General features: G+C 34.4%; 2 protein-coding genes across 6 annotated transcripts in view; one reads left to right on the forward strand and one right to left on the reverse strand.

Annotated features, from left to right (window-relative positions):
• The window catches only part of MYO6 (myosin VI), a 129,536-nt gene extending 112,304 nt beyond the window's left edge, over positions 1-17,232 (forward strand). The window contains exons 29-35 of one of the 5 annotated variants that reach the window (XM_063096148.1): positions 2,070-2,099; positions 7,866-7,969; positions 8,939-9,070; positions 12,139-12,165; positions 14,553-14,771; positions 15,311-15,556; positions 16,693-17,232. In XM_063096148.1, coding sequence (XP_062952218.1) covers positions 2,070-2,099; positions 7,866-7,969; positions 8,939-9,070; positions 12,139-12,165; positions 14,553-14,771; positions 15,311-15,510 — 712 coding nt within the window. In that variant the 3' untranslated portion in view covers positions 15,511-15,556; positions 16,693-17,232. Of the gene's footprint in view, positions 1-2,069; positions 2,100-7,865; positions 7,970-8,938; positions 9,071-12,138; positions 12,166-14,552; positions 14,772-15,310 lie in introns of all 5 variants that reach the window. The other 4 variants (XM_063096146.1, XM_063096149.1, XM_063096150.1 and 1 more) reach the window with 4 other exon arrangements.
• A 4,644-nt stretch (positions 17,233-21,876) lies between these two features.
• IMPG1 (interphotoreceptor matrix proteoglycan 1) overlaps positions 21,877-24,784 on the reverse strand; it is a 126,913-nt gene continuing 124,005 nt past the window's right edge. Inside the window, 1 exon segment of the mRNA XM_063098170.1 lies at positions 21,877-21,949. Within this exon segment, the coding sequence (XP_062954240.1) occupies positions 21,877-21,949 (73 nt within the window).

A 24,784-nucleotide genomic window follows, 5' to 3' on the forward strand; every position in this document is an offset into this window, starting at 1 on the left:
GTCATATACCCTAAATGAGGATAAGTTTACCTTCTAGCATCTCAGAATAAATGGGTTTCTCTTTCCAAGATAGAAGATTAATCACATTGAAACATTTTGGCTTCTTTGGTTTCTGAATTATTTCTAAATACTTCACAGTGTGGAGGAATATCTTATTAAAAGTTGCAGAAAGGTTTAATATAGTGGTTTCATTTTTAAAAAATTTAGAATGTAGAAACATTAGTTATTTTTATTACTTAAAAAAACAAAGCAAAACTAGTTTGTAGGCCTCCTTTATATGTAGATATGCATGTTATATATAAACTGAGAGGCACATAGATATAATATATATAATATACAATCAAAGTACAACCACTAGATGGAGCTATTTCCTTGTGAAAAGAAACACCTTGGGTTCAAATTGCAAGGCAGTGGTTGGTTTTATTTAGCTAAAAACAAAGATAGGGGAGAAAAGGGTATGTTAAGTTGCCTTCAGACTTTTTCTAGTATGTCATTATATTGGGGAGCTCTGGGGTATGATTGTATGTGAAAGTATATTATATTTTAAATGAACTGAATAGGGCTATCTAAACAAAAGGTATTATAATAATTATTAAGCTCTTGGGTTCAGTCCAATATTTGGGCTCTTTATTAATATTTCACTATTATTAAACTATTTTAGCCCAGCTGTGGCTTTTGTAAATGCAGACTCAGCTCAGCTGCTGTTCCATTCCTTCCACCTGTGTTATGTCAGAATGGCTGGGAGCCTTTGTGTATAGCTGACTAGTGGCTAGGCCAGGTTTTAAAGGAACCAAGCTCTTATAGCCGCTGTGCTGATATCTGTGAGGAAACACTGCATTTGACAGAGCTGGCTTTTATTGTGGCTGAAGTTTATTTCTAAGGGACTCATTATTAGAGTCATTATTGGTACCCATTGCCAAGTTTTATGTTTAAGCATTTGAAATATTAAGCTATATCCAATGCCATTCCATATACTGGCTCCTATGTGGACTCCTTCCCATCTTCAGGAACGTACACTTCTAGGGTGAGTACTCTCTGAGAAAGAGTGGATCATTTAGGACCTTTAATGTAAGTGACCAGTTACCTGCAGTTTAAGTTAAGCAGAATTAACTAGGTTATGGGACCACTATTAAGTAATGAGGAGGTATTAAAGCCATTATGACTTGAAAGATTAGTTTTAGTTCTCTTGTGGGACAGCCCTATGGAAGGTGTCCCCTCCTCTGGAATGTCCTTTCAAATGCTTTCTGTCAGCATTTCTTTTGATCCTCATTCCCTTCTGAACTTCATGGTGAACTGGTGAACCTGGTGAACTCATTCCCTTCTGAACTTCATGGATATTTTATACTCTGCACCATAAACATTAGCAGTTCATTTTGATGTTCTCTACAGATATTTCATGTTTGGTAGTTCTCTCTCACTCCATGGGCTTTAAATTTTAAATTTTAAAAATTTAAATGTTTAAAAAAATTTTTTTTTAACCTTTGTTAGCACTGAATTCTTTGTTACAAATTTATGAGTGAGAACTCTCTAAGTAAATCTATTCTTAATATATAGGATGAAAAGTTGTTCTTGGGTTCTGTGATGTGCTAAAAAAAAATATGTAGATTGATTCAGCTGCAATAAATAAATTAAAGTTACTTTTCCAGTTTGGATTCCTATCCAGTAACTCCTAAGTAAGAATTGTTTTCCACATATGTTATATGTTTTAAAATATAATCTCAATCAGTTACACACATGATCCTTGATGCAAAGTGATGGTTTCTCATTACATGAAACTGTAATGTCCAGGTTCTGTTAACAACAAACCTAGCAATATATACATTTTCCAATCTATGTGTAATGTATTTTCTCTTTAATTTTCATTGAATGCCTTTAATTTATTCTTTTCTAATCATTTTTAATGAGGATTTAAAAATATATTAAAATTCTGAGTGATCTCATATGTAGATTAAAGATAATTAAATTTTTTAAATCAGTGAGTAAAGTACTTGAAACACAAATTTGCATAATCCAGATTTTCACAATTCACAGTTGGTTATCATATTAACTAAAATATATTCTTTTCACAGAAATGATGGAGCAAGACCCAAAATGACACCGTATGTCATTTCCCTTTACCTTTTTAAAAAATAGGTTATGAATACTTTTTTGGGAGAAGTAGTTTTCTTATTGGAGTAATTTAAAATGATTTTGTTTTATTAAAAGAGAATGAGATAACTTATTTAAAAACATTTTTTTTCTTGCCTAAGAAAAATGTTTAATGCTCCTTGTTTGGTACTCAATCATAGCAGTTCATATTTTGGTTTCCTTCTTTGTGTTGTCATTGTTTAGACTTTAACCCGTTTTGTTTTATGTGTTTTTAACTATACATTTTTATAGAAGCAAGTGTGGAGATATAAATAAGAATATTTAGTTTTCAGTATATGAGCATACTTCAAAAAGTTCATAGAAAGATTTGTATTATATATATTTTATATATGCCTTTGTATATATAAAAATTTTGTAATATATATAAAATCCAAATTTTAAAAGCTTTAAGAACTCCATTTGTAGCCTTTATAGTGATGGTTCTCAACTCTGTCAGTCTCCAATACCAATAAGAAATGTTTTATAAATGATGCAACCTATGTAAATAATTCTCTCCAAACAAACATGTAAAGGAGAAACAAAATGCCAGTCATTTATAATAAAAAATATTTATTTTAGTGTGAAAATGCTTGCACATAGGTACGGCAGAAGACAAGTAAGCAGATGTTTTTATTTATACATACAATCACTATAAATGCTGTAGGTGCAAATGCAAATTGGGATGGAATGTTGTATTGGGCACTCAAATGCCATGACATTGTGAACAGTCCTTTATAAAGTTCTGAAGAGAGCTAAGTACATTCTCTTCTCAATTACACAATATTTGCATTCCTAGAAAAATTCTATGACTATTAAAAAACCATGCAAAAAAATGTTATTTACATATAAAACTTTGTTTACATGTAAAACATGTATTTGTATATGTATGTTTCACCTTTATATGTCTGGCAGACATATTAAAGTTACACGGGGCATGGGGCAGTTCCTTCTTGTGCAGGACACTTGGCATTCCTGACCCCACACTAGGCAAATGTCAGGAGTAGTGCACTCCCACATCATTGTTACCACAGTCCCATTAAAAATTTTGAAAATATCTCTGAGTGGGCACTGTTGCCCTTCATTAGAACAATTGCTTTATGGTTACCATTTGAACTTGAATTAAATAACACTTGCCACCAATTTCTAAGGTGAAATTGTGAGTATTTGCACATAGTTTTGGTAAAATGAGAAGGAAAAAAGCACCTGGATGCAGGAACCATTTCTACCTAGTGAATTCTGTGTAGTATATGGGGGTGCTTCAAAGAGCACATGGAAAGGTTAGTATTATCTTTTAATTCTATTTTCCCACAAACTTTTTGAAGTACCCCTGTATTTGGTGTAGATGAGGTATATCTTGTGATGTAGGGTCAGGTAGGATAGTGAATCAGTAGAGATTCTATTCATTGTGTAGTTGAGGCATACAGAGAAATCTCTATATGATCAACAGACCAAGTAGTAAAGAGCTTTGAAAAGCCGTGGACTCTCTTGAAACTTGCTGTGGGAAAAGAAATGGAGGGAACTTCAGGAGAAAGAGAGGGTAAAAAAAAGAGAGATGCTCTTAGATGCTGAGACAGAAACCTCGACATGGGGTGATAATAGCATTAAAAAAAAGTACTTATCAAAATCATGCTGAGTTGAAAGTTAGAAAATTCTGAGAAACTACTAAGCTTAAAGAGAGATTGATAATTTGTTGCTCAAAAGATAATTAGATTCTACATTTTTTATCCTTCATAATCAGTTTTAAAAGATTACCTTTTCTCTGTGCTTGCTGAGAGAGACCTTGTCAGTACCTAATAGTAGCCAGTGCTCATGACAAGGAGAGAGGAATACAGAAGTCCTCTGCTCCTTGAATCAGAGTCCCAGCCCTTGGCAGGCATTTAGGAGACGGTGCCCTTAAGTATACCCATCTTCTTTTCTTTCAGTTTTTACAGATATGTAAGGTTTTGAGGTTACCAAAGTCTGAAATAGGATGAATGAGAAAATGATTAATTATGAAAGAAAAGAGCAAAGAAGGAAAATAAAATAATGTACATGATGAAACTCCCATTTCATGCCACAGAATTAAACAAATATTGAGAAAAGTTACACTCTTCTGGATAATAAAAGAAAAAAAAAAGTTTTGCCTTTGGGAAATATTTATCTTTGGAAGATCAGAATGCTTCAGATCTTTCACTTAACAAATATATATATATATGTATATTTACTCATTTATTTTAAAGCATGTTTTGATTTAGAATTTTAGAGCTTTGAATACATCAGATTCTTATTTAAACCCTAACACTAAAATACATCTGCCTGGTTTACCACCATTATGCCTTGTCTAATTAATATTTACTGAGCAACTTTGGTGTATATATCTTTGAATAGAAACTAAATCCTGCCAAGTTTCCTGTGTGCATTTAGAACATGCTATTTGTATTCTATACATAAAAAATGCCACAGAAGCATGGCTTTCATGAGATCTTATCTAAGAGTTTCTATTCAAAAAAATGTAGATGTGGTTGAATAACATTAACTGGATTTAAACAAAAACTTTGCAGTGTTTTTATGGCTAGATTTGTTGAAAAGTATATCATAGACTTACAAAGTAAAATAATTGTGAATGGTTAATAAATCAATAATCATGGAAAATACAATTTTTAAATTATACTTTTAGATTATACTTTTAAATTATATTTTAAGTAACTTATATAGTGTGTCTTTTATATAACTATGTTGTATTATCATTTTTCTTATAGGGAACAAATGGCCAATGAAATGTCAGAATTTTTGAGTAGGTTAGTGCAGCGTAATTGAGGAAATAAATGTTCACCTCAAAATCATTTTTTAAATTACTTTTGATTATTTGGACTAGAACCTGTTATATGAATAGCCCACTCTTTCCATGTAAGTTTTCTGTACAAGAAATGTCACTTCCCCCTCACCTTACCCCAGCAGAGAAAAAAATGAAAGCAGTGTTCCTCTGAATCGGTGTTTCTCCATGGGGATACCATCGGCATTTTGGATGGGACAATTCCTTGTTGGTGATACTGTTCTGCTCATCACTGGCCCTCACCAACTCAGGCTCAGTAGGGGAATCCTGCCCCTTATCATGACAATATTTTGCATTTCCCCCTGGGGTTATGCTGCCCCTAGTTTGGGAACCACTGTGCCCAGCTGGAGGGGAAGTAGAGGAAGAACATGGCTCCTGAGGGGCTCTGCACCATAGCACCCAGTTTAAAAACCACTGGTGTAAATTGAGCTATCAAGGAATATAACTTCCTGGCAGGATCTGGTCCATTATCTTTGTAAATGGATATGAATCAGTAACATTTTAATTGTCAATTTTGAAGTTTTAAAGTTAATTAAAACTGTTAGATTATTTTTAAAATCAAGTTAGTTTTGCTACTACCTTACTGTATTGCTTATGTGATTGTCTTTATAACAAGTTTAAATAATCAATAAATTACACCTTTATCTTACTATTTTAACTCCAGAGATTAGGGGATGGGCATTTAAATGCATTGCATTCATGTACTGCTTTTGATGCCAAACCTGTTTTTTAGCAGGTAGATTTTTGTTTGCCATAATATCAGTGAAAGTTAGTGATATTAAAACCATATTTTAAAGAAATAATTTAAGTTTAATGTTATTTTTTAGTGTCAAAACACACCATATATATATTTTAATGCCTTATGTATATTCTGACGATCTATAAAACTGTAAATTATGGAAATTCTCTTCAAAAAGCAACAACAATAAAACCCATAATAATTTTCAGCTGCCCACCTAGAAGAGACTCTTGGAAGAGCTAGGAAAAAAAGAGAACTTTTTTGTTAGTTTATTGAATGGTGGTTTGGGCATGTAGAAAATAAGAATACTAGAGTAAATGTTAAAGCATAATTTATTGTGAAGGGTAACAGACCTTTGCTGACACACAGTGGCTCTTTTTCTTTCTTTTGACCGGCAAGGGGATCACAACCCTCGGCACGGTGTGGTCCGCACCACGCTCAGCCAGTGAGCGCACCGGCCATCCCTATATAGGAACCGAACCTGCGGCCTCTGCGCTACCAGTGCTGCACTCTCCCGAGTGAGCCAAGGGGCCGGCCCCACAGTGGCTCTTTTTAAGCAAAGCAATTAAGAACAAAAGGCTGCATGGAAAATTGCCAGTCACACAGCTTATGAAAAATACAAACAGATTTTAACCATAAAAATACAAGAAGGACTAAATGGCCACACAATTCTTTAGCCAGTCTTATATGTAACTAACAATTCACTATGTCAAAAATTTTAAGTATGTAGGGTGAAGTGTGCTATTTTTTATTCTGTAGAATGACAGCATGCATAACAGACCTTTTAAAGAGGCAAAGGTACATTATTTATTTTGTTAAGCTTAATATTGAAAGAATAATTAGCATCATTTAAAAAAAAATTAATCTCATTAAGTATCTGTGTCTTCCTGTCAAGAGTGCTATCCTTCAGAATGCAAAATGGTGAGAGAATATTTTAGGATATTATACCCTGATCATCCCTCTTTAAGAGGAAATATTTTCCAAGTAGTAGATGATAAAGGAGAATTTCCTTGTGTGATATCTCAGAAGCAATATTTTAATTCTCTAATATTTAGTTCTTATAATATTTGTGCCACCTTCTTTTCATGTCTTGAAATGTGATATGTTTAAACTCTTCCTTTGTTACATTGAGCTTAAAAGTCTTGCTATGAATGTTTGCTATGTGCAAGTGTAATCTTTTGCTGAAAAATAACGTTGATAGTTACAGAAAAAAATTGTTCTCATATTTTCTGATTAATGATCTCAAATTATGTGCATGAAAACAGGTCTCAAGCCCTTAAGTGGCATTTCCCCATACAGATGTATTTTTTTCCCTACTAAATGGGGCAAGGTGTGCAACACTTGTGCCTTTTGAAATCTGTTATCTATCTCATGACCGAAAACCTCTTCCTGTAATTTACTAATTGTCATATTATGTCACTAAATACGAGGGTGTGATTTTTGTCTGCTTATAATGAGGGTACTTCAAAAAGTTCATGGAAAGATTTCATTATCTTTTAATTCTGTTTTTCCATGAACTTTTTGAAGTACCCTTGTAGAACTTTTCTAAGTGTTCTTACAACAGTGAAGCCTAAAAAGTTAGAGGGTTTCCAGACTCCAGCAGTTTTTAAGCCTATCTTTAATGACTCTAATGCAGTGGGTTGCAGTTTGGCTGATCACCTGTGGATCCTATAAACATCCAGATGCCCAAGGAGATTCTGAGCCAGTAGGTGTGAGTGGAGCTTGGCTCTCTGTAATTTTCAGTGGTCTCTGCAAGTGATTTTACCTTGTGGCCTAAAGGCTCATAAACCATTCTATTGATCTTTCAAGCATGTTGAGGATTCCTTTTTTTATTTTAAGGAATATATACAAATATATTGTTTAACTTTAGATGTTTATGTATCCATCAATAAGAACATTTAAACTGAAGTCTGGGAAGAAGTTCATGGTAGTAGAATATTAGAATCAGAAGTTCTGATTTAAAATCTAATATGGCTATCAAGTGGCATCCTGGAAAATTTTAATTTACTTGGCCATTTTTTTTTTCAAACATCATTCTTAATCTCATCTGTCAAAATTCAGTAATAATTATGTTTTCCAAACAGTTGTTTCCAGTTCTCAAACTTACACACATCATTTCTTGCCACTTCAGTCAATGTTTTATTCATGTTTCTAGTTTAAATTTATAAAAATATATGATAATTACAGAGGTCCTGCTGTACAAGCCACCAAGGCAGCTGCTGGTATCAAGAAACATGATCTTAGTAAATGGAAATATGCAGAACTACGTGATACCATCAATACTTCTTGTGGTAAGTGTGTAGAGAGAATGAAAAACAGGAAAGGTCCATAGTTATGTGTAATAAAATAAATACCTAGATTGGGGTGGGATATATATGTATATATTTTGTTGTTGTTATTGTGTACATTAGCTTAAGCCAGTCTCTCTGTTACTCTCCCCTTGAAATGAAGGCCTACTTTATTCACAAAGCTAAAAGAAAGACATGATTATTAATTTAAATGCATTTTGCATATTTCTTGCCTTGGTCAGAGAGGAAGAGCAAAGATAAATTATGGTGTGGCCTGTGTATTAATGACTGGCCTTTCTAATGTTATTCATAATAGTTAAATACCTATATGAGCTGAATCTTTTGGTCCATGAAGGCAAAGTAACAAATAGCAATGCGGTTCTTTCTTTTTAAAGCTATTTTTCTTCCAGCAGACCAATTAGAGTAAAACACTATATCCAGAGGATCCACATAGTTATGTTCTTGTTTAAACCACCGTGTTTGAACTCAGGACACTATGACTAGGAATGAAAGCATTGTAATTGTACAGAATTCCTCACTGTGTTCTTTTCCTCCTCACTGAGTGTTTGTGCATAATCATAGAAAATATGTTGCATGTAAATCTAGCTTGTATTTGAGCTCAGTGACTTTTTATTTTCCTGTCTAGGTCTGTGTCCTTGGACCAGTGACTTTAACCTCTCCAATTTAATTTCTTCATATAAGAAAGAAAGACCTTATTAGTCCAGGGTTTTTGAGTGGAGCACGTCATATATGATAGCAATGTATAAGAAAAAACTCTGTAAATATAAAAGTATTATAAAATGCTCCTCTTTATGAATACTTAGCTTATTTTTTTTATTTTGTACTATTAAAAATGAAAACTTTATTGTATATATTTATGACACAAAATAATTGTTAGATGAATAAATTAGGATGGTAATACTTTTCTTTCTTTTTTTTTTTTTTTTTTGGCTCTTTTTATACAATCCATAGATATTGAGCTCCTGGCAGCTTGCAGAGAAGAATTTCATAGGAGGCTAAAAGTATATCATGCTTGGAAATCCAAGAACAAGAAGAGAAATACTGAAACAGAGCAACGTGCTCCAAAGTCTGTTACTGATTATGGTAAAAACAAATCTGTACTTTTGAATGTTACAAAGTATATGTTTATAGTATAAATGCATGTAACTATAAATTAGACATTTAGGTAAAATGTTCAGTATAAATTTTCTCTTACTGTAGAACTGTGTTTCATTGAACCTGGTATAACAATGATAACCTATCTTTTATAGCATTATTTCTATTGAGTATGTCTTTAAAGTCCTATTTGTTAAGATATATTGAATTAACTTGTTAAATTCTATAGGTAAGAAATTTCTTGTCTGTACTGACGAGGTTGTGCAACACTGTTGTAAATACAGTTTTTCCACATATATATATATACACACGTGCATCAAGATCACATGTGAAAATGTGAAGATTACAGTGAATCTTTTACTTGAAATGTGAAATGAGTTTTACGTAGGAAAATGAGTATTTTTATACTTGCTAAAAAGGATGTTTAATTTTTGTTTTTAAAATTTTTTCTTATTTTTAAATTTACTGTAGCTCAGTTTGTAGGAGTATTTCTCTGAAATACCCAAATATTGTTATCTTTTTTATATATAGGCTTAAGTACCTTCCTGTTCCTTCCAGAATAGGATTGTAGCCTGGAAAAAGAAATAATTTTTTTTGTGTGTGTTCTCCATTAACACTCTAATTACTATGTTTTAAAAAGAAGAATATTTACTATAAACATTATTTTATAATACTGTGAAAATATAAGAATAAGAGATACTACCTTGGTTGAGACAAAAGTTTTGCCTAGACAGGATTTGATTTTTTGACTGGGATCCTAAAAATGGATTTTGTTCCTTTGTCTTACAAAAGGCCAAGTTGTATACTTGAAATTGGAAAATAGAGCAGGGTAGATAAAACCTAGTAAAATCATGAACAAGCTTCAATACTAACAGAATATCTGTGATATATGAGTTAGTTGTACTATCAGTCTTTAAAGCAATAATTGGAATTTCATTTATTCAACTTGCTACTTTTAAACTGGCACAATTTATTAGCTTAATTTTGGTTAATGACAAGGTGACAGCAGATTTAATGTTTTTCTTTTCTTTGTCTTTTTTTTTTTTTTGTGACCGGCCGTACCGCGCTCAGCCAGTGAGCGCACCGGCCATCGTTATATAGGATCCGAACCCACGGCGGGAGCACTGCTGCGCTCCCAGTGCCGCACTCTCCCGAGTGCGCCACGGGATAGGCCCTAATGTTTTTCTTTTTTCTTTTTTTTAAAGGGGTATTTTGCCAGCACTTGATAGTGTGGTTTAGCCAGTACATGACCCAGGGTGACTTAGAAAATGAGCGCTTGTTTATATTTTGCTTTCCTCACCACCTTCCAAGTAAATAAAAGCAATGTTTGAATACAGTCAATTAAATGGTGGAATTTTAGTGTTTCTAAGTTGTTGGAAATAGTAGATTGAGTGAGGACCGTGCTAGTGATTGCTCACGGGGTGTTATCAGTCAGAATATAACCCTGCAGAAGGGCAGTGAGAGATCACCTGTAACTAAGAAATGGCAGGTGGAAGCCCCACTAAACATTGTGACCACCACTCTCTTCTCCAGTTTAGGATTTTTTGTGTGTGAATTGAAGATGAGAGAATGGTTCCATTACCTGTTCACTGCCTGTGTACTAAGTTTCCTACCACTTTTGTTTTATAAGAAATGGCAATGGGCTTTTTTTTAAAGCTGTTAATGTTCTAACATTAACCTGACAGACTTTCATTACATTGTATTTTATGATTTATATTTCTGAATGATTGCATTTCTTAAAGCAAAATGAAATTAATGTTGTAATATTTGGCACACATATTTTAAATGAATATACAAGTATTTCTTGTATTTTAAAACTGAACTTTGATACCTTTCTCATTCAGCTTTGCCCAAAAAGGTGCAAATAATATATGGCTCCCCTTGCTGATTCAAGTACTATTTCTATTCATAGTATATTATTTGAGAGAACCAAAGAGTAGATTAGGAAAATTTCCAAAGTGTCTCATCCAGGTATATGAACAAATTTAGGAATTTTATGTGAACATAATCCACACATATTTAGCCTTCAGAGAATCTGATTATGAGCCATTTTCAGGATAAAGTGTAACTTCTGCTCTGAAAAATACTTTTCTTCCTTTTCTCTTTATTTTTTTCTCGTGTAAAACTTATTCTGAAACAGGAATGTAGCCAAAGGAAAGCTGAAGAACACCAAGATGCTTAATGGCACAGTTGAGAAAATTTTATACTTATGTAGTTTCCTAATAGGTTAGCTAAACAACCTTTAAAAGGAGCTGCTGTGTAATCTAATATTTAGAAGGATTAGAATTAATTAGAGAAAATAAAATGACACTTTTGATTAAAAAATTGTAACTTGATATGGTTGACTTCAAGAGCAGTACATTCACAAATCACTGTAAATTCTCATAATAATGAGGGAGGAGCTTCAGCGGACCCTCTTCCTGGTGCCGGACTGGGTGAGCATGCTCTCATCTCACTTACTGCAGAAAGGGTTTTTCAGAAATGAGTTTTGGAGCAATTACCCAGTAAATATTTATAATATTTAATTGTTTAAAAAAGTGATTTTGGTTTTCTGGTAAATAAAAATGGCATGAGCTTAAGATTTACACTATTTGAAGAAATTAAAACATACTGAGTATATGAAAGAGTAGCGATGCTTTTTTCCCCTCTAATGGGTAAATTTTCTGATGAATTTATTAATTCTTTTTTCTATGAAAATTCTAGTGGTATGTAAAAGGTACTATAATGTCTGTTAAGTCATTGTGTTAGGCTTGTGTTTGGATATTACTTTGTCCCAAACTACAAATTAAGTATAATTTTTAAATTTTGGTTTTCTTCATATGTCCCTCAAGCAGAATTTCCTAAAGCTTAAGGGATCAAAGTATCCTTAAAAAAAAAAGAATCAGAAAGCAGCACCTACACGTCGGTAATTCTGACAGTACTCATGTTTGGCTTATGGATAGGATAATTGTTAGTCACCACCTCAATTGATGGGAAGGTTTTATAAATTACAAAAATGCTCATTTAACAGTTTTGGCATTTTTATCTTTTCTTCAACCTAAAATATTTGTTCACAGATTTTGCACCATTTTTGAACAATTCACGTAAGTCAAATGGGTGGTAACTCATGAGCTAACTGGAAGATGGGTTAAAATACTTTATAAAGTACTAACTTCTATTGAACATTGTTTTGCTACAATTTTAAATGGAATTGTAGTACATTAAAGTTGGTATATCTATACTAATGTATATTTTAATTTGAGATGATGCTTTTATTTGGATCATTCTAAAACATATGCAGAACAAAATCTATTTTATCAAATTACTTTCATTTAAAAAATAGCTAGCATTTTAAACTGAGTATACACAATTCTTATTGTAGCAAAACTCTATCTTAATGTAGTAGCTAATCTTTTAGAATAAAGACTAACTTTTAGGTGCTGGTTTCAAATCGCGTATTTTTAAACACTGTGATGGTATCTGCATTTCTGTCCAAAGAGATTGGAGTTTTATATGATAGTGTGCATAGGTTTAATAATGATACCATACCTCCTAATGGGAAGAAGAGATTATTGTTTTTTTTTTTTTTTTTTTTCTTTTATAGCTTCCTATGATGCACATTATTTGATAGTTTAAAATCTTTGTGGGTCACCTTAGTGTGCCCTAAGTTTCTTCTAGAATCAGTTGAGCAGTAATGATTTGGATATAATGCCATATTTATTTGCCAACTGGTTGGGCCTGATTTTTTTTTTTTAACTGTTTCTCAGAATTTATAGGGCTAAAATTGAAACGTATGTCATACTTTTGAAGATAACACAATTGGATGTGAAAGAAACCTAGTTGCTTAGATTAGTTTCAAGCTTTTAATGTATCTTTGTACTTTTCCAGATGGATATTAGTTTCAGAACAAAATTTCAGTTCTCCCATTAGTAGAAAAGCTATCAAAGACTGTCTGTTGGGTTTCTTAATTTTATAAGTTACAGGAGACTCTTATTTTAAAAGTAAAAAGTAGGTATTTAATGGATGACTATCTGTATCATAGTAAATTTCCTATCAAGTAGACATTAAATTCTAATTCAGTAAGATGGAGGGAGTTTTTTTTTTAATCCTTTAAAAATGTTTTAGTTTCGAATTAGTATATTTTCCACAAAATAGGCAATTTTTAAAACTTAAAATGGAAACATTGAACGGTAACTAGGTTTTGGGGAACAGGAACAAAAGAATAAATAAACACATCTCTGTTAATATGCTTAAAGATGGTGCAGCTTCACTAACAAAACTGGGCCTCTCTCTCTCTCTCCTAGGCATATATAGCTTTGCTAACTGCCTTTTGCTTTCTCTGGTTTACAAAGAAATAAATTCAACTGCTATAAAGCTTTTGATATTTCTTGGTGTAAAAAGTAGAATAAGAGTATTTTCATCCTTTTAGTATTTTCAAATTCTTATAAAAGCCACGTAGCTGTTCATGACTTTTATATCATATATATATTATATAAGTTTTTACTGACATATTTCGATTTTCATAGTGAGATTATTAATTGAGTTGCAGTAAATGGTTGGTCCACTTTTAAAGTTGTGAGTATAAAGCATATTAAACAGACTTACCTAAATTATGCTGCTAAAGATGTAAAATCATTGCCCCAGGGAAATGTTTACATTTGCAGATGAAATAAAAACCTAATTGTTCAGTAATGAAAATTGAGCAAGGGAAAAAAGGTTGGTATGAGTGCAATGCCCCGTTCTAGCAGAAAAGCAAGGATTTTTCTTTTCTGTTGGCAAGGAGAACCAAGCATTATACATTTTCCACTTATTTCAGTGGATTTTATTCCAAGAGAAATCCGATTTCAGAGTAAGTAAATATCTTTGAGGGAAAGTTCATGCTTACTGATACAGGTTTTTGGTGGTTTTTGTCATGAGGTTGTTTAGATATTATTAATATCTGTGTTATCTTGGCCATTTTAAATCCCAAAATCAGTTGGCAAAAGAGAAAAATTTTCTATGGCTTCCACTTTTTTGTGGAAATTGTGATTAAATTGACAAATGTCTATATCCTGCAGATTTTTGAAGTTACTGTTTATTTTATTGTAAAGAGTCCAATAAAAGTTATTCTGCAGTGTTCATTTGAACTCTTGGAGGACAAATATAAACCTAATAAATAACACTAGTTTTCTTTCCTGCCATATGAGTTTATTTTAGGTTACTGATACAGTAATTTGTGGGAATCTGCTAGGAGTTTGTTGTTGTCATTGTTGTTGAGGTGTGTGTGTCTGTATTGCATTTGCAATGCCAAGGAACATCTTTAGGGAAAGACAGTTATAAGAAATCACACTCTGAATTGTATTTATTTGCAGGCAATTAATATTTACATTTTGTTTTAAATTTATTATCAGAAACCTCTCTTTTTTAAAAAATTGTTCGTGCATTTTCGAGTTAAAGGCTGTTTTCTTTTCCCTAGAGCTGCTGGTGTAACTTTTCTTGTTCTGTGTAATAGCTCAGCAGAACCCAGCAGCTCAGCTTCCTGCCAGGCAGCAGGAGATAGAAATGAATCGACAGCAGCGCTTCTTTCGCATCCCATTCATCCGCCCTGCTGACCAGTACAAAGACCCTCAGAATAAGAAAAAAGGCTGGTGGTATGCCCATTTTGATGGACCATGGATTGCCCGGCAAATGGAACTCCATCCTGACAAACCACCCATCCTTCTTGTGGCTGGTGTGTATGACTCACATGAAAAAAATTTGTAAAACCAAAAAAATTATAAGCCCTCTGAATGAGACATTCTAATATAGAGTGTAACAATTCCACAAATTTCAGCACTGAAGGATAGAGTTTTGTGGTTAAATCACATTTCCAGTTCGTTGAAGATTAACTGATTTATAATGTGAAGTTGCTTGGATTCATTATGTCCTTGTAGAGCACATAGAAACTTATCTTTGTCCTAAGAAACTTTTCATTTATGTTTAATTATATCCACTGATTTGTAATGGCTTGAGGAAATGTAGCATTTTTATTAACCCTGATAACATGTTTGGTCAACTGCAGTGTTTATAAATTTGAAAGGTCCTTGGTGGGGGACAAATTTAAGTTGTTTCTGGTGAATTTTTATAAACAGATTTCCATCTTAGAGGGAGAAAGTAAAGTCTTAAAAAGTTCCCAAATCTATGAGAATTGATATGTATTTCAGGAATAAAGTTGATAAGAAATGATTCTGAGGAGAGAGATGGTAATTTTCTGACATCTCGTGGATACAGGTAAGGACGATATGGAGATGTGCGAGCTGAATCTCGAGGAGACTGGTCTGACTCGAAAGCGAGGTGCTGAGATCTTGCCAAGACAGTTCGAAGAAATCTGGGAACGCTGTGGAGGCATCCAGTACCTTCAGAATGCGATTGAGAGCAGACAGGCTCGGCCCACATACGCAACAGCCATGCTACAGAATCTGTTAAAGTAGATGTTGTACACCAGCCTTATAATTGGGGACCCTTGCCATGGTATAGGTAGGGTGTCTGCCCCAAAGATTTAACCATTCCATGATCATGTTAGAGTTACTTCTACAAAGTGAACAGATTTTATTAATTATGACTTATTTTGTGAATTTGTTTAAGGTTAATTATGGTAGTAAATTTGGGACCTACAAATTATTTTCCTATATCCAGCTGTAATTCTTGAAACTCATTATTCTAATACTTGTTACACTTGGACAGATTCTGACATTTCTCATTCTTTGCCAACAGACTACCTTATGTACATCATAATTGTTCTCTAGGAAAAGAGAATTTTTAAAATAATTCAAAATACTTGATTTTTAAGAATGGCACAGTACCATATAACTGGAGTAATGAAACCTTAGCTTCAATTTCTTACAAGATATAATGGTCAAGGCACTGATGTTTTGGTCTGAAAAGCTATGTACTTTCTTTAATTAAGAAATTCATGGAAATTTCTATCAAAGGCAGAAATTCTGATTTTTTTCTTCCATTGCAGTGTGTCTTTGAGTGAAACAGTTCTCCCTTTGTTCCAAAATTCTAGGAAGTCTTAATGTATTTGCTGTATTTTGTGATAAAGAAGGTACTAATGGTTTCCAGCACAGATTTTTCTTTTTTCTATCACGTGTGTGTTGCTGTCAGGATATTTTTATATTTCATGGACAAATAAAGGAAATTCAGATTGTTTAAATGCCTAGAAGTTTTGAGATAAGTTTTGTTTCATTTAGAAAAGGAAATAGGTTTTAAGTGGTACTATGGCTTAAATGGACTGAATTCACGTATTCTTTAACTTCATCTCAATTACAATTTTTATATCAGAATCTTGTCCAAGTTGTTTCATGTGATTTAAGTTGGTGTTCTGCTTGAAACATCTTTCTTTTTAATAAAATTCCTAGTGTCTTGGCCTTTGAGATTTTGGTAATAGTAGAGCTGTTTTATAAGCTTTGTAATTCAAAAGCCTTTGTATTTTGTCATTGCTTGTTTCACATAACTGATAATTAAAAAGAAAGATTTCTTTGTGTGCTGTTGTTAGTTTTGATCAAATGTCATAAGTTTCAAATCTAATATTTATGACTTTTATATTAGGAATTTAAAGACAAAAATACATCAAAGAATTATGTTGACATAATTTTTGTTTTCTTTGGCAGCTGGCCGGTGTGGGGATCCAAACCCTTGACCCTGGTGCTTGGTGTTACCAGCACTCGCTCTAACCAAGTGAGCTAACCGGCTAGTCCTGACATAATCCTAAGGAGTTTTGTTTATCTTTTAGAATAAAATTAGAAAGTAAAATTGTTCTCTGCACCTTTTTTATTTTTCCAGCTTTTAAGGACTCTAACCTTTGAAATGAAATTCAATGATTTTTTTTTTTTCCTAGAAAGAATACCTCAGTTAGGAAAATATTTCCCAGCTGATTAGTGTTTGTGAGCCACAAGGCACTGTTTTTAGAATTGCTTCTCTCATAATATGTGTCTTAGTACATAAATATTTATTTATTATGATACCGTGCAAATGATTGTCTTGTGTTAAAGAAATTAAATGGTCCTGCATGTGCTATTAATTGAGAATGTGAATGTGATTATCTTTTGAAGGCTGTATTTCTGCACAGGCTCACCCACCTTGGGTCATCTGGTCCCTGTGATTGGTGACAGAAGGTGTAGTTTCTGAAATAAATGACCTGTTCTCTCTCATCTCTCGCCTTTAATTGATATTTTTATTTGTGTAGGATAATGAACGATAAGCTTTGTATCCTAACCAGTAACAAGCAAAGTCCTTGAAGAAAATTTAGTAACCAAAATGATTTTTAATGGCTTGTCCCTTTAGTATTCACAGAAATAGTTTTATGTATCTCCTGCATAAATTAATAGGCACTAGATGGAAAATTAATCAAAAAGGTTAAGAATATTATACTGAGGACTTAACATTTTGAAGAATTTGTCAGAATTATATCACAGCAAAGCATTATTACAAGTCTTTAGTTTTTTAGTCCAACGGTTAATAAAATAATAGTTAATCTTAAGCCATTTTATTTCTAATTATGTCACATAGCTGTCCTAGAACTTATCTATTTAAATAGTCTCCTGAGTTAATTTTGGCTTCCAGGGGAACTGCCCCAATTCAGATAGACTTAGAGTAACCTATATACAATGGGTGCATATGCACACAGAAGCCCCTTGACTGGTGAGACTTAGGACCCTGTCAGCCTTTTAAGGGAAATAACAGAAATGGTGTTCTAAAAGATGTTGATACAGCTACTTTACCATCAAACGCATAAATGCTAGGAGAAAACTTGTAGAAATCAAAATATATTAACTCATATTTTAATCAGTCATTTTAATTGAGATTTAAAATTAGAAGTTTAAACCGGTGTACTGTATATAAAGAACTAATTTTCTCTTAATGCTTGTCTCAATACCATTCCTTCCATAGTGTATATTTTGCAAAGGTAGGCACACAGAAAATATTAAAAATGAGAGGACAAAGTGTTTTCACATTCAATTATATAGTTCCTAATTTTACTAATACATGTATTGTGAGATATGTATTACAAGTGATGGGTATTTACTGAGAAGAGGAAGTTTCTCTAATTCACATATGTTAAAAGAACACTAAGTTTTCTTAGTTGTAAAGTTGGGGAATGGTACCTTCTCAGAAGATTATATGAGGAAGAAATAAAATAATGCACATAGGAGCACAAGCCCACACAAAACACATTCTGTTGTTACTCATATTCTGTTCCTACAGTGACTTTTTATGTCATTTTTTTTCGTAGTAAAATAGTGAACCCTTTTGTAAGCAAATAAGAAAAGATCTTCTTAAGTAGAAAGTAGGTGGAAAGTAGTTATGGAAGCTTAGAGAATAGAAACCCACAGTCAAGAATAGTAGTTAGTATTTATTGTTTGTAGAGCTTTATTAATTGAATATTTTTAAAAGATATTTTCATTCACAGGTTATTACTATGGTTATCAGGGGATTGAGATTTGTAGATCTTTGGTTTCTTTACCTGAAGTAGCTTAAGAGTACTTGGATCAGCAAAATATTTGAATTAACCAGTCAGTCAGTTAATATGATACTAGTGATAAACCTACCTCCTTTTATGGAAGAGGTAACAGAGATCCAGAGAGGTCAAGTAATTTAGTTCTGAACTGTGAAAAAGATATAAATGCCTTTGCTTCAATCATGTGTAGCAAAAAGAATCAAACATCTTTAGTACCCCCCTGAGGATTTACAAAGGGCTGCTCTTCTGTCATTCCACATCTTCAGAAGGTGTGACAGGTCTTCTCTGTTTATCGTTACAAGCAATAACAAGTATTGAGAGTTTTAATTTGTCTAGGAAAGTAAACTGACAAGGGGGAGGGGAGGGATGAGAATATCTGAAAATTAGAATAAGGGCAAGTTGGCGGGAACAGCTGTAACAGTAAGGAGAGAGGAGTAGTAATAGAAGAGACAGAAAGGTGCTTTGTCCCTGAAGACTACACTCTCAGGTTGGAAAACACTGATACGTTTAGGCCACAAAGCAGTCCTCGATCTTTGCTGAGTTTTAGGGTGAATTATGTGTAACATAAGAGCAGAACCTATGGTTGTTAAAACTTGGATCAAGATACACTTGGTATATAAATTCTTAGCATGTAGGAGTGGCGCTGCCACACTGGAGAAGCCCAGCAACCAGTAGACATTCTGTACATAAGCCTATGGAAGGGTAAAATGGAGATACTTTCAGAAGCAGAGCCTGCCTGCGCCAGGACCACATCTTTGAACACAGTTAAATTTCAGTCCAATTCAAATCAGTGTATTCTTTCCCCATCACTAATCTAATACATGAATTAATTTGAGTTGTCTCAGAAGTTTTTCAAGAGCTGATCAGGAAAAATTAATGCACATGCAAAAGTAGACTCTTTAATCCTAATTTGTACCACTGCAGAATCTGACCTTCAAACCACAAGTGGGCTTATTAATTGTCCATTTTCTTTTCACTTCTGCAAATTCATCTAGTTGCAACTGTTACTTAGTTTTTCCTCATTTCATTAAAAATGTATGTCTAATACTTCCTAAAATACTGATGTACTGGAGATACAAATAATAAATGCTTTCTATGTAGAACTTCCTCTTGTATATTGTGCTTTTAATACAGACTATTGTAAACAAAGTTGTAGATATTGTACTTGTTGGTAATGTCTCAGATGGAATAAGTTGGAGAAGTCTGGGATCCTGAAGCTTCATTCCGTCACCCAGGCTGGAAGCCCTGTGCTACGTGGCTGTAGGGAGAGCAAGAAACTGAAGGTGATTGAAACTTCCTTGAGCTTTGGCCCCAAACTCCTATGTGACTTCCATCCAGGGAACAGGAGGACTGTGTGTGAGCTGCTACTACTCATTTTGTCTAGATAAGAGGCAAACCAGATCTTGACTGCCTTTCCCCAGACTCTTACTAGTCTGTTTATGAGAAGACCCAAAATGTTGACACTGGGGACCCAAAGAAGAGTCCTTCTCCCTAAGGCTTCAAATATAGCTGGTCTATATAGCCTACTCCATACCCCCGTGTCTAAAACCTACTGTGATCCTCATGGGTCTTCTGAGAGTGTAGGGAGACTCTGGTCAACTCTTCTCTGGTTGGTTGGAAAAGAGCAATTCAAAAGATGGGTGATTCAAAGAGCGAGAGGCACTTACCACCAAAGGGGTCCCCTTCCCACAGAATATAGCATATGTACCTACTTCTCTTTCCCCATCAAAAACTATATTCCTCACACTAGTTACAGCACAATTGAAATGAAGGGGGTGGGGAGCACTTCATGGGGAGAAAATAGTGGTATATCATTTTGTCTCATGATGTAATTTTTTCATGTGCTTTTTAGTTCGTCTGTTATGCTTCTAACAAGTTTGTTTTTGTCTGGGAAGTTCCAGGGTACAGAACTAGGTAGCCACCATTCTTTGCTGTGCAGCACCTTCTTGCCATATTCCAATTTGAAGTCCATGTCCCATATTATATAGATCATCAATTTTGGGGGAGGATTTGGGTGGGAATGGGGATGAAAGCTATACATATGTAGGACCAATAGGACTGAGTTTTCAAGGGTTTGTAACCTCCCCCATGGGGGGGACACAACTTCCCAAAAGATTGTTTCCATTATTAGGAAACATTTTGTCTTCATTTTTGAAGCTTACTATTAAATGTTGCTATCAGTATTTACTATTTTGCTGTCTTTTGGCAACATTAAAATATTTGTTTAAAATCATTTATCATTTATTGAATCCATAAAGCAAATACAGGGAATATCTAGTAAAACACAGACTCATTATAAATCTATGGATATAGGGCTTATCATATTTTATTGAAATTAAGGTTTTACCACAAATATATTTGATAATGGAACATTTAAAAGAGATACAGAGGGATTCAGTTTTCATTAATAAGCTCACTAAAAACTGACTGAACTGGATTACGTTGATGCCAATCTGGTATACACACACCACAGTTAGTGTGAGGAAGTATTTGATGAAGATATCATAGGACATTTGTTCACCTGTGGTGGAAGACAGGGATCGGACATGTCACATGACACAGCTTTACCTACTCCACCCCAATATAATGTCTTCCTTTAAAATAGCTTGTGTAGTAACAAAAGTAGGATTTTTCATGATATGCACTGTATATCTGAACCTCAGTTCCTCTTTTAAAAAACAATTCAAAAATTATTGGCAACAAAACAATCTGTGTAAGCAGTAATTGCTTTTATAAAACTAGTGTGCCTAAAAATCGAAGACTGAAGGGTGTGTGTATGGGTGTGTGTGGATGTGTATTACAGATATTGTGTGGAGCATATATACACTCACCATACGTAGTGCTGGCATACTATGTACATTCATGCATTTAGAGAGACCTGCATCTCCTTGCATAAATAATCATCTTTTAAGTGTACATTCTAACATATAAAGAATTGCTTCCTGATATATTGTGCAACCCCCAAAACAATAAGTTGCACTTGTTGCAAATGATCTGTAAGTAATATTTTAAGGGCAGCTGGAAGCAAACCTGGTTTACTATCACCTTGACTATCATCCAAGAATAGTCAAAATGCATTTTACTGATTGTCTTGGGTTTTGATAATGTGTCCTTTTCTTTAGAATTTACCAATCATTAAGTACATGGCTCTTCTATACTGGAAACATGGTGTGTGCTGATTTCTCAATGGTGACTATATCTAGGCCTGGATTCTGATGACCAGTGAATATGTCTGCTGCTGTTCTTAGAATGTCGACCAGGTAAATCTCAGTTTTCCTTGAGAAAGCAAATCATCTCTTGAGATAGCTTAAATGGTAATTGGTACAATTTTTAGTTTTTAATTTCCTTCCCAGTCTTGATGGTTAAATTCTTCATATCCTACAGTCAGTAATTCAGAATTTCTTTTCCTGGTCACCTGGAAGAGAAATAGTTTTAAGAACTTAAGAAATGTCACCCAAGATGAAACCAATAGTTTATCCCAATATTACCTCCTCTGGTGGATGAGAAGGATATGCTTGCCATGTAGGATATCTTTGAAAGGTTGGAGATGCCCCCAAATATTCTTAATAACCTACTAGGAATGTATTCCCTTTCTTCTTAAACCTATTTAGGTTCTCAGGCTGACCCATCTCATGGTGCAGGGGTGGCAAATAGTCTGTGGGTGAAAGTCACGATGTTCCCGTCTATCCACAGCAGACATCATTAATGTATGACAACATTCTTCCTAACGGAACTCATGGAATTTCTCTCAACACAGCCATCCATGTAGCCAGGAACAATCAGCATTGACACTTAATGTTTGTCATTACTGCCTTAAAGTAAGATGTAGTTCTTCAAGTTTACTTTCTACTGTAAAAATGATCAGTTCCTTTTATTCACTGCAAAGCTTTTTCATTTGAAATGTGGTCCTTAATTTTGTCTGGGGGACTTCAGGATTTAGTTGCTGTTTGCTTCATCCTGGACATTTTTTTAGTATCAGATCCTGTGCACTATTGTCATTAATCTGAATTTTTCTTTCTTTTTTCAATATTCTTGGTTTCAGGAAATTAAAATGGCACACATTATTCCCAGTATGCACTTGGATACATAAAATTATGACTAGCAGTTGGTGTGATTGCTCAGTATTTTTCGTGGTTGTGTATTGACTGATAACTTTTTCAAATGTAAGCTTTGAGGCAATTGTTTTCATCTAGCACTGTAGATCTCAGGTTGAGTGTACATTGAGTGATTATCACCCATTGTTGCCATCAAACACTAGGTATAATTTTTGAATATAGGTCATTTTAGGCTAAAAATTGCCCAAGGTTTTACCCCAAAGTTGTTTTAGAAAACTCTGTGTAGGGTATATGCAACCTGGTTATAGCCAAGTTATTTTCCTTTGTAAAATAAAATTATTTTAGTGAAATAAGTTGAGTAAATGAATAAGTATTTTAAAAGAGACATCTAGGACACTGAAAGGAACATTTTTATCTGAGGATGAACTTCTAGGAAAATTTGGAGTTGCTCATTGTTTACAAATCATGTTTCTTCTACATATTTTCACTCTAGCTGATTATTATTTGCACTCAGGGTATTTTAAAATAATCTATATAAAACTATTCAGTACCAGTATTATATATTATTATTGTGAAAATTTCAACCTTTCTGAAATGCATTTGATAAATCCTAGTGCTATAGACTCGATGCCCCCCAACCTCATTGAGGCTTAATCCCCACTGTAACTGTTGAGAGGAGAAAATCCTATTATGGTAATTGAAATGTGGGGCTTTGAAGAGGTAATTAGATAGTAGGACCGTACTGTAGTGAATGGATTAATAATGGTGGTAATGGGCATGGTTCTGAGGACTTTAAAAGGAGAGCGCATGAGGAGATATCTCTGCTCTCTTTTTGCTTCCACCATTTTGCGATGTGATAGATACCCTGCCATCACTGTCACCCCACTAAGACCTTCACCACCTGTGTTCCCTGGACTTTGGACTTCCCAGCTTCAGAGACTGTAAGCAATAAATTTCATTTTCTTATGAAGTAACCAGTTCCGGATATTTCATTATAAGCAACAGAAACAGACTAATACAGAAAATTGGAACCAGAGCAGTGGGGTGTTGCTTATAACAAATACTTCAAAATTTAGAAGCACCTTTGAACTGGGTGTTAGGCAAAGGCTGGAGGAGTTTGTAGAACTCAGAAGAAGATAAGAAGATGAGGGAAAGTTTAGAATGTCTTAGAGACTGGTTATGTGGTGGTGAGCAGAATGCTGATAGAAATATGGACTGTGAAGACCATTCTAATGAGGTCTCAGAAATAAGGAATTTATTGGAAACTGAGGCAAAGCACCTTTGCTATGAACTGGCAACGAATTTGGCCACATTGTGCCCATGCCCTTGGACTTTGTGGAAGTTGGAACTTAAGAGCTGTGAACCAGAGTATTTGGTAGAAGAAATTTCTAAGCAACAAAGCCTTCAGGAAGCTGCATGGCTACTTGGAACAGCTTATGCTGAGTTATGGCAGCAAAGGCATGACATAAAGATAGAATTTCAAAGGGAAGCCGAGGGTAAAGATTTGGAAAATTTGCAACCTGGCCATGTGGTAGGGAAGCAGAGAGCATTTTCATGAGAAAAATAATAACAGTGCTGAAAAGATTAGTACAAAAGAAAGGGATTATCAAGAGAAGGGGGAAAGACCCTGAAGGCATTGCAGAAGCCTCTGGGGCTAACCCTTCTATTACAAGCCCAGAGGCCTAGGGAGACAGAATGGTCTTGGGGAACAGGCCCGAGGAGCCCTCCATGGGCTCGCTGTCCAGGGTCACCTTGGGAAACTGCTTCTAGCACCAGCACCTCAGCTGCTTTGGCTGCTCCAGCCATGGCTAAATGGCCCCAGATGTGGGATCTGCAGCTTTGGAAAATATAAGATGGAATCCTGTGTGGTGTCCATGTAGTGTTAGGTCTACAGGCTCACAGAATGCCAGAGCTGTGGAGGCTTGAGAGCCTCTACCCCTATTTCAAAGGATGTATGGAAAATTCTGGGGCCCAGGAAGAGGTCTGTCTCAGGGGAAAGAGTCACTGCGTAGAGCCTTTGCTAGAGCAATGCTAAGTGGAAATGTGGGGTCAGAGTTGCAGCAGAGAAACCCCAACAGCTCCATGCCTAGTGGAGCGGTGAGAGTGGGACCACCATGGAGACCCCAGAATTGTGGAGGTACCAGAGTGGAACACCGGCCTGGGAGAGCTGAAGTGTGGCCTGTGACCAGG

Source organism: Cynocephalus volans, chromosome 5, assembly GCF_027409185.1.
Source record: "Cynocephalus volans isolate mCynVol1 chromosome 5, mCynVol1.pri, whole genome shotgun sequence".
Taxonomy (NCBI): Eukaryota; Metazoa; Chordata; class Mammalia; order Dermoptera; family Cynocephalidae; genus Cynocephalus; species Cynocephalus volans.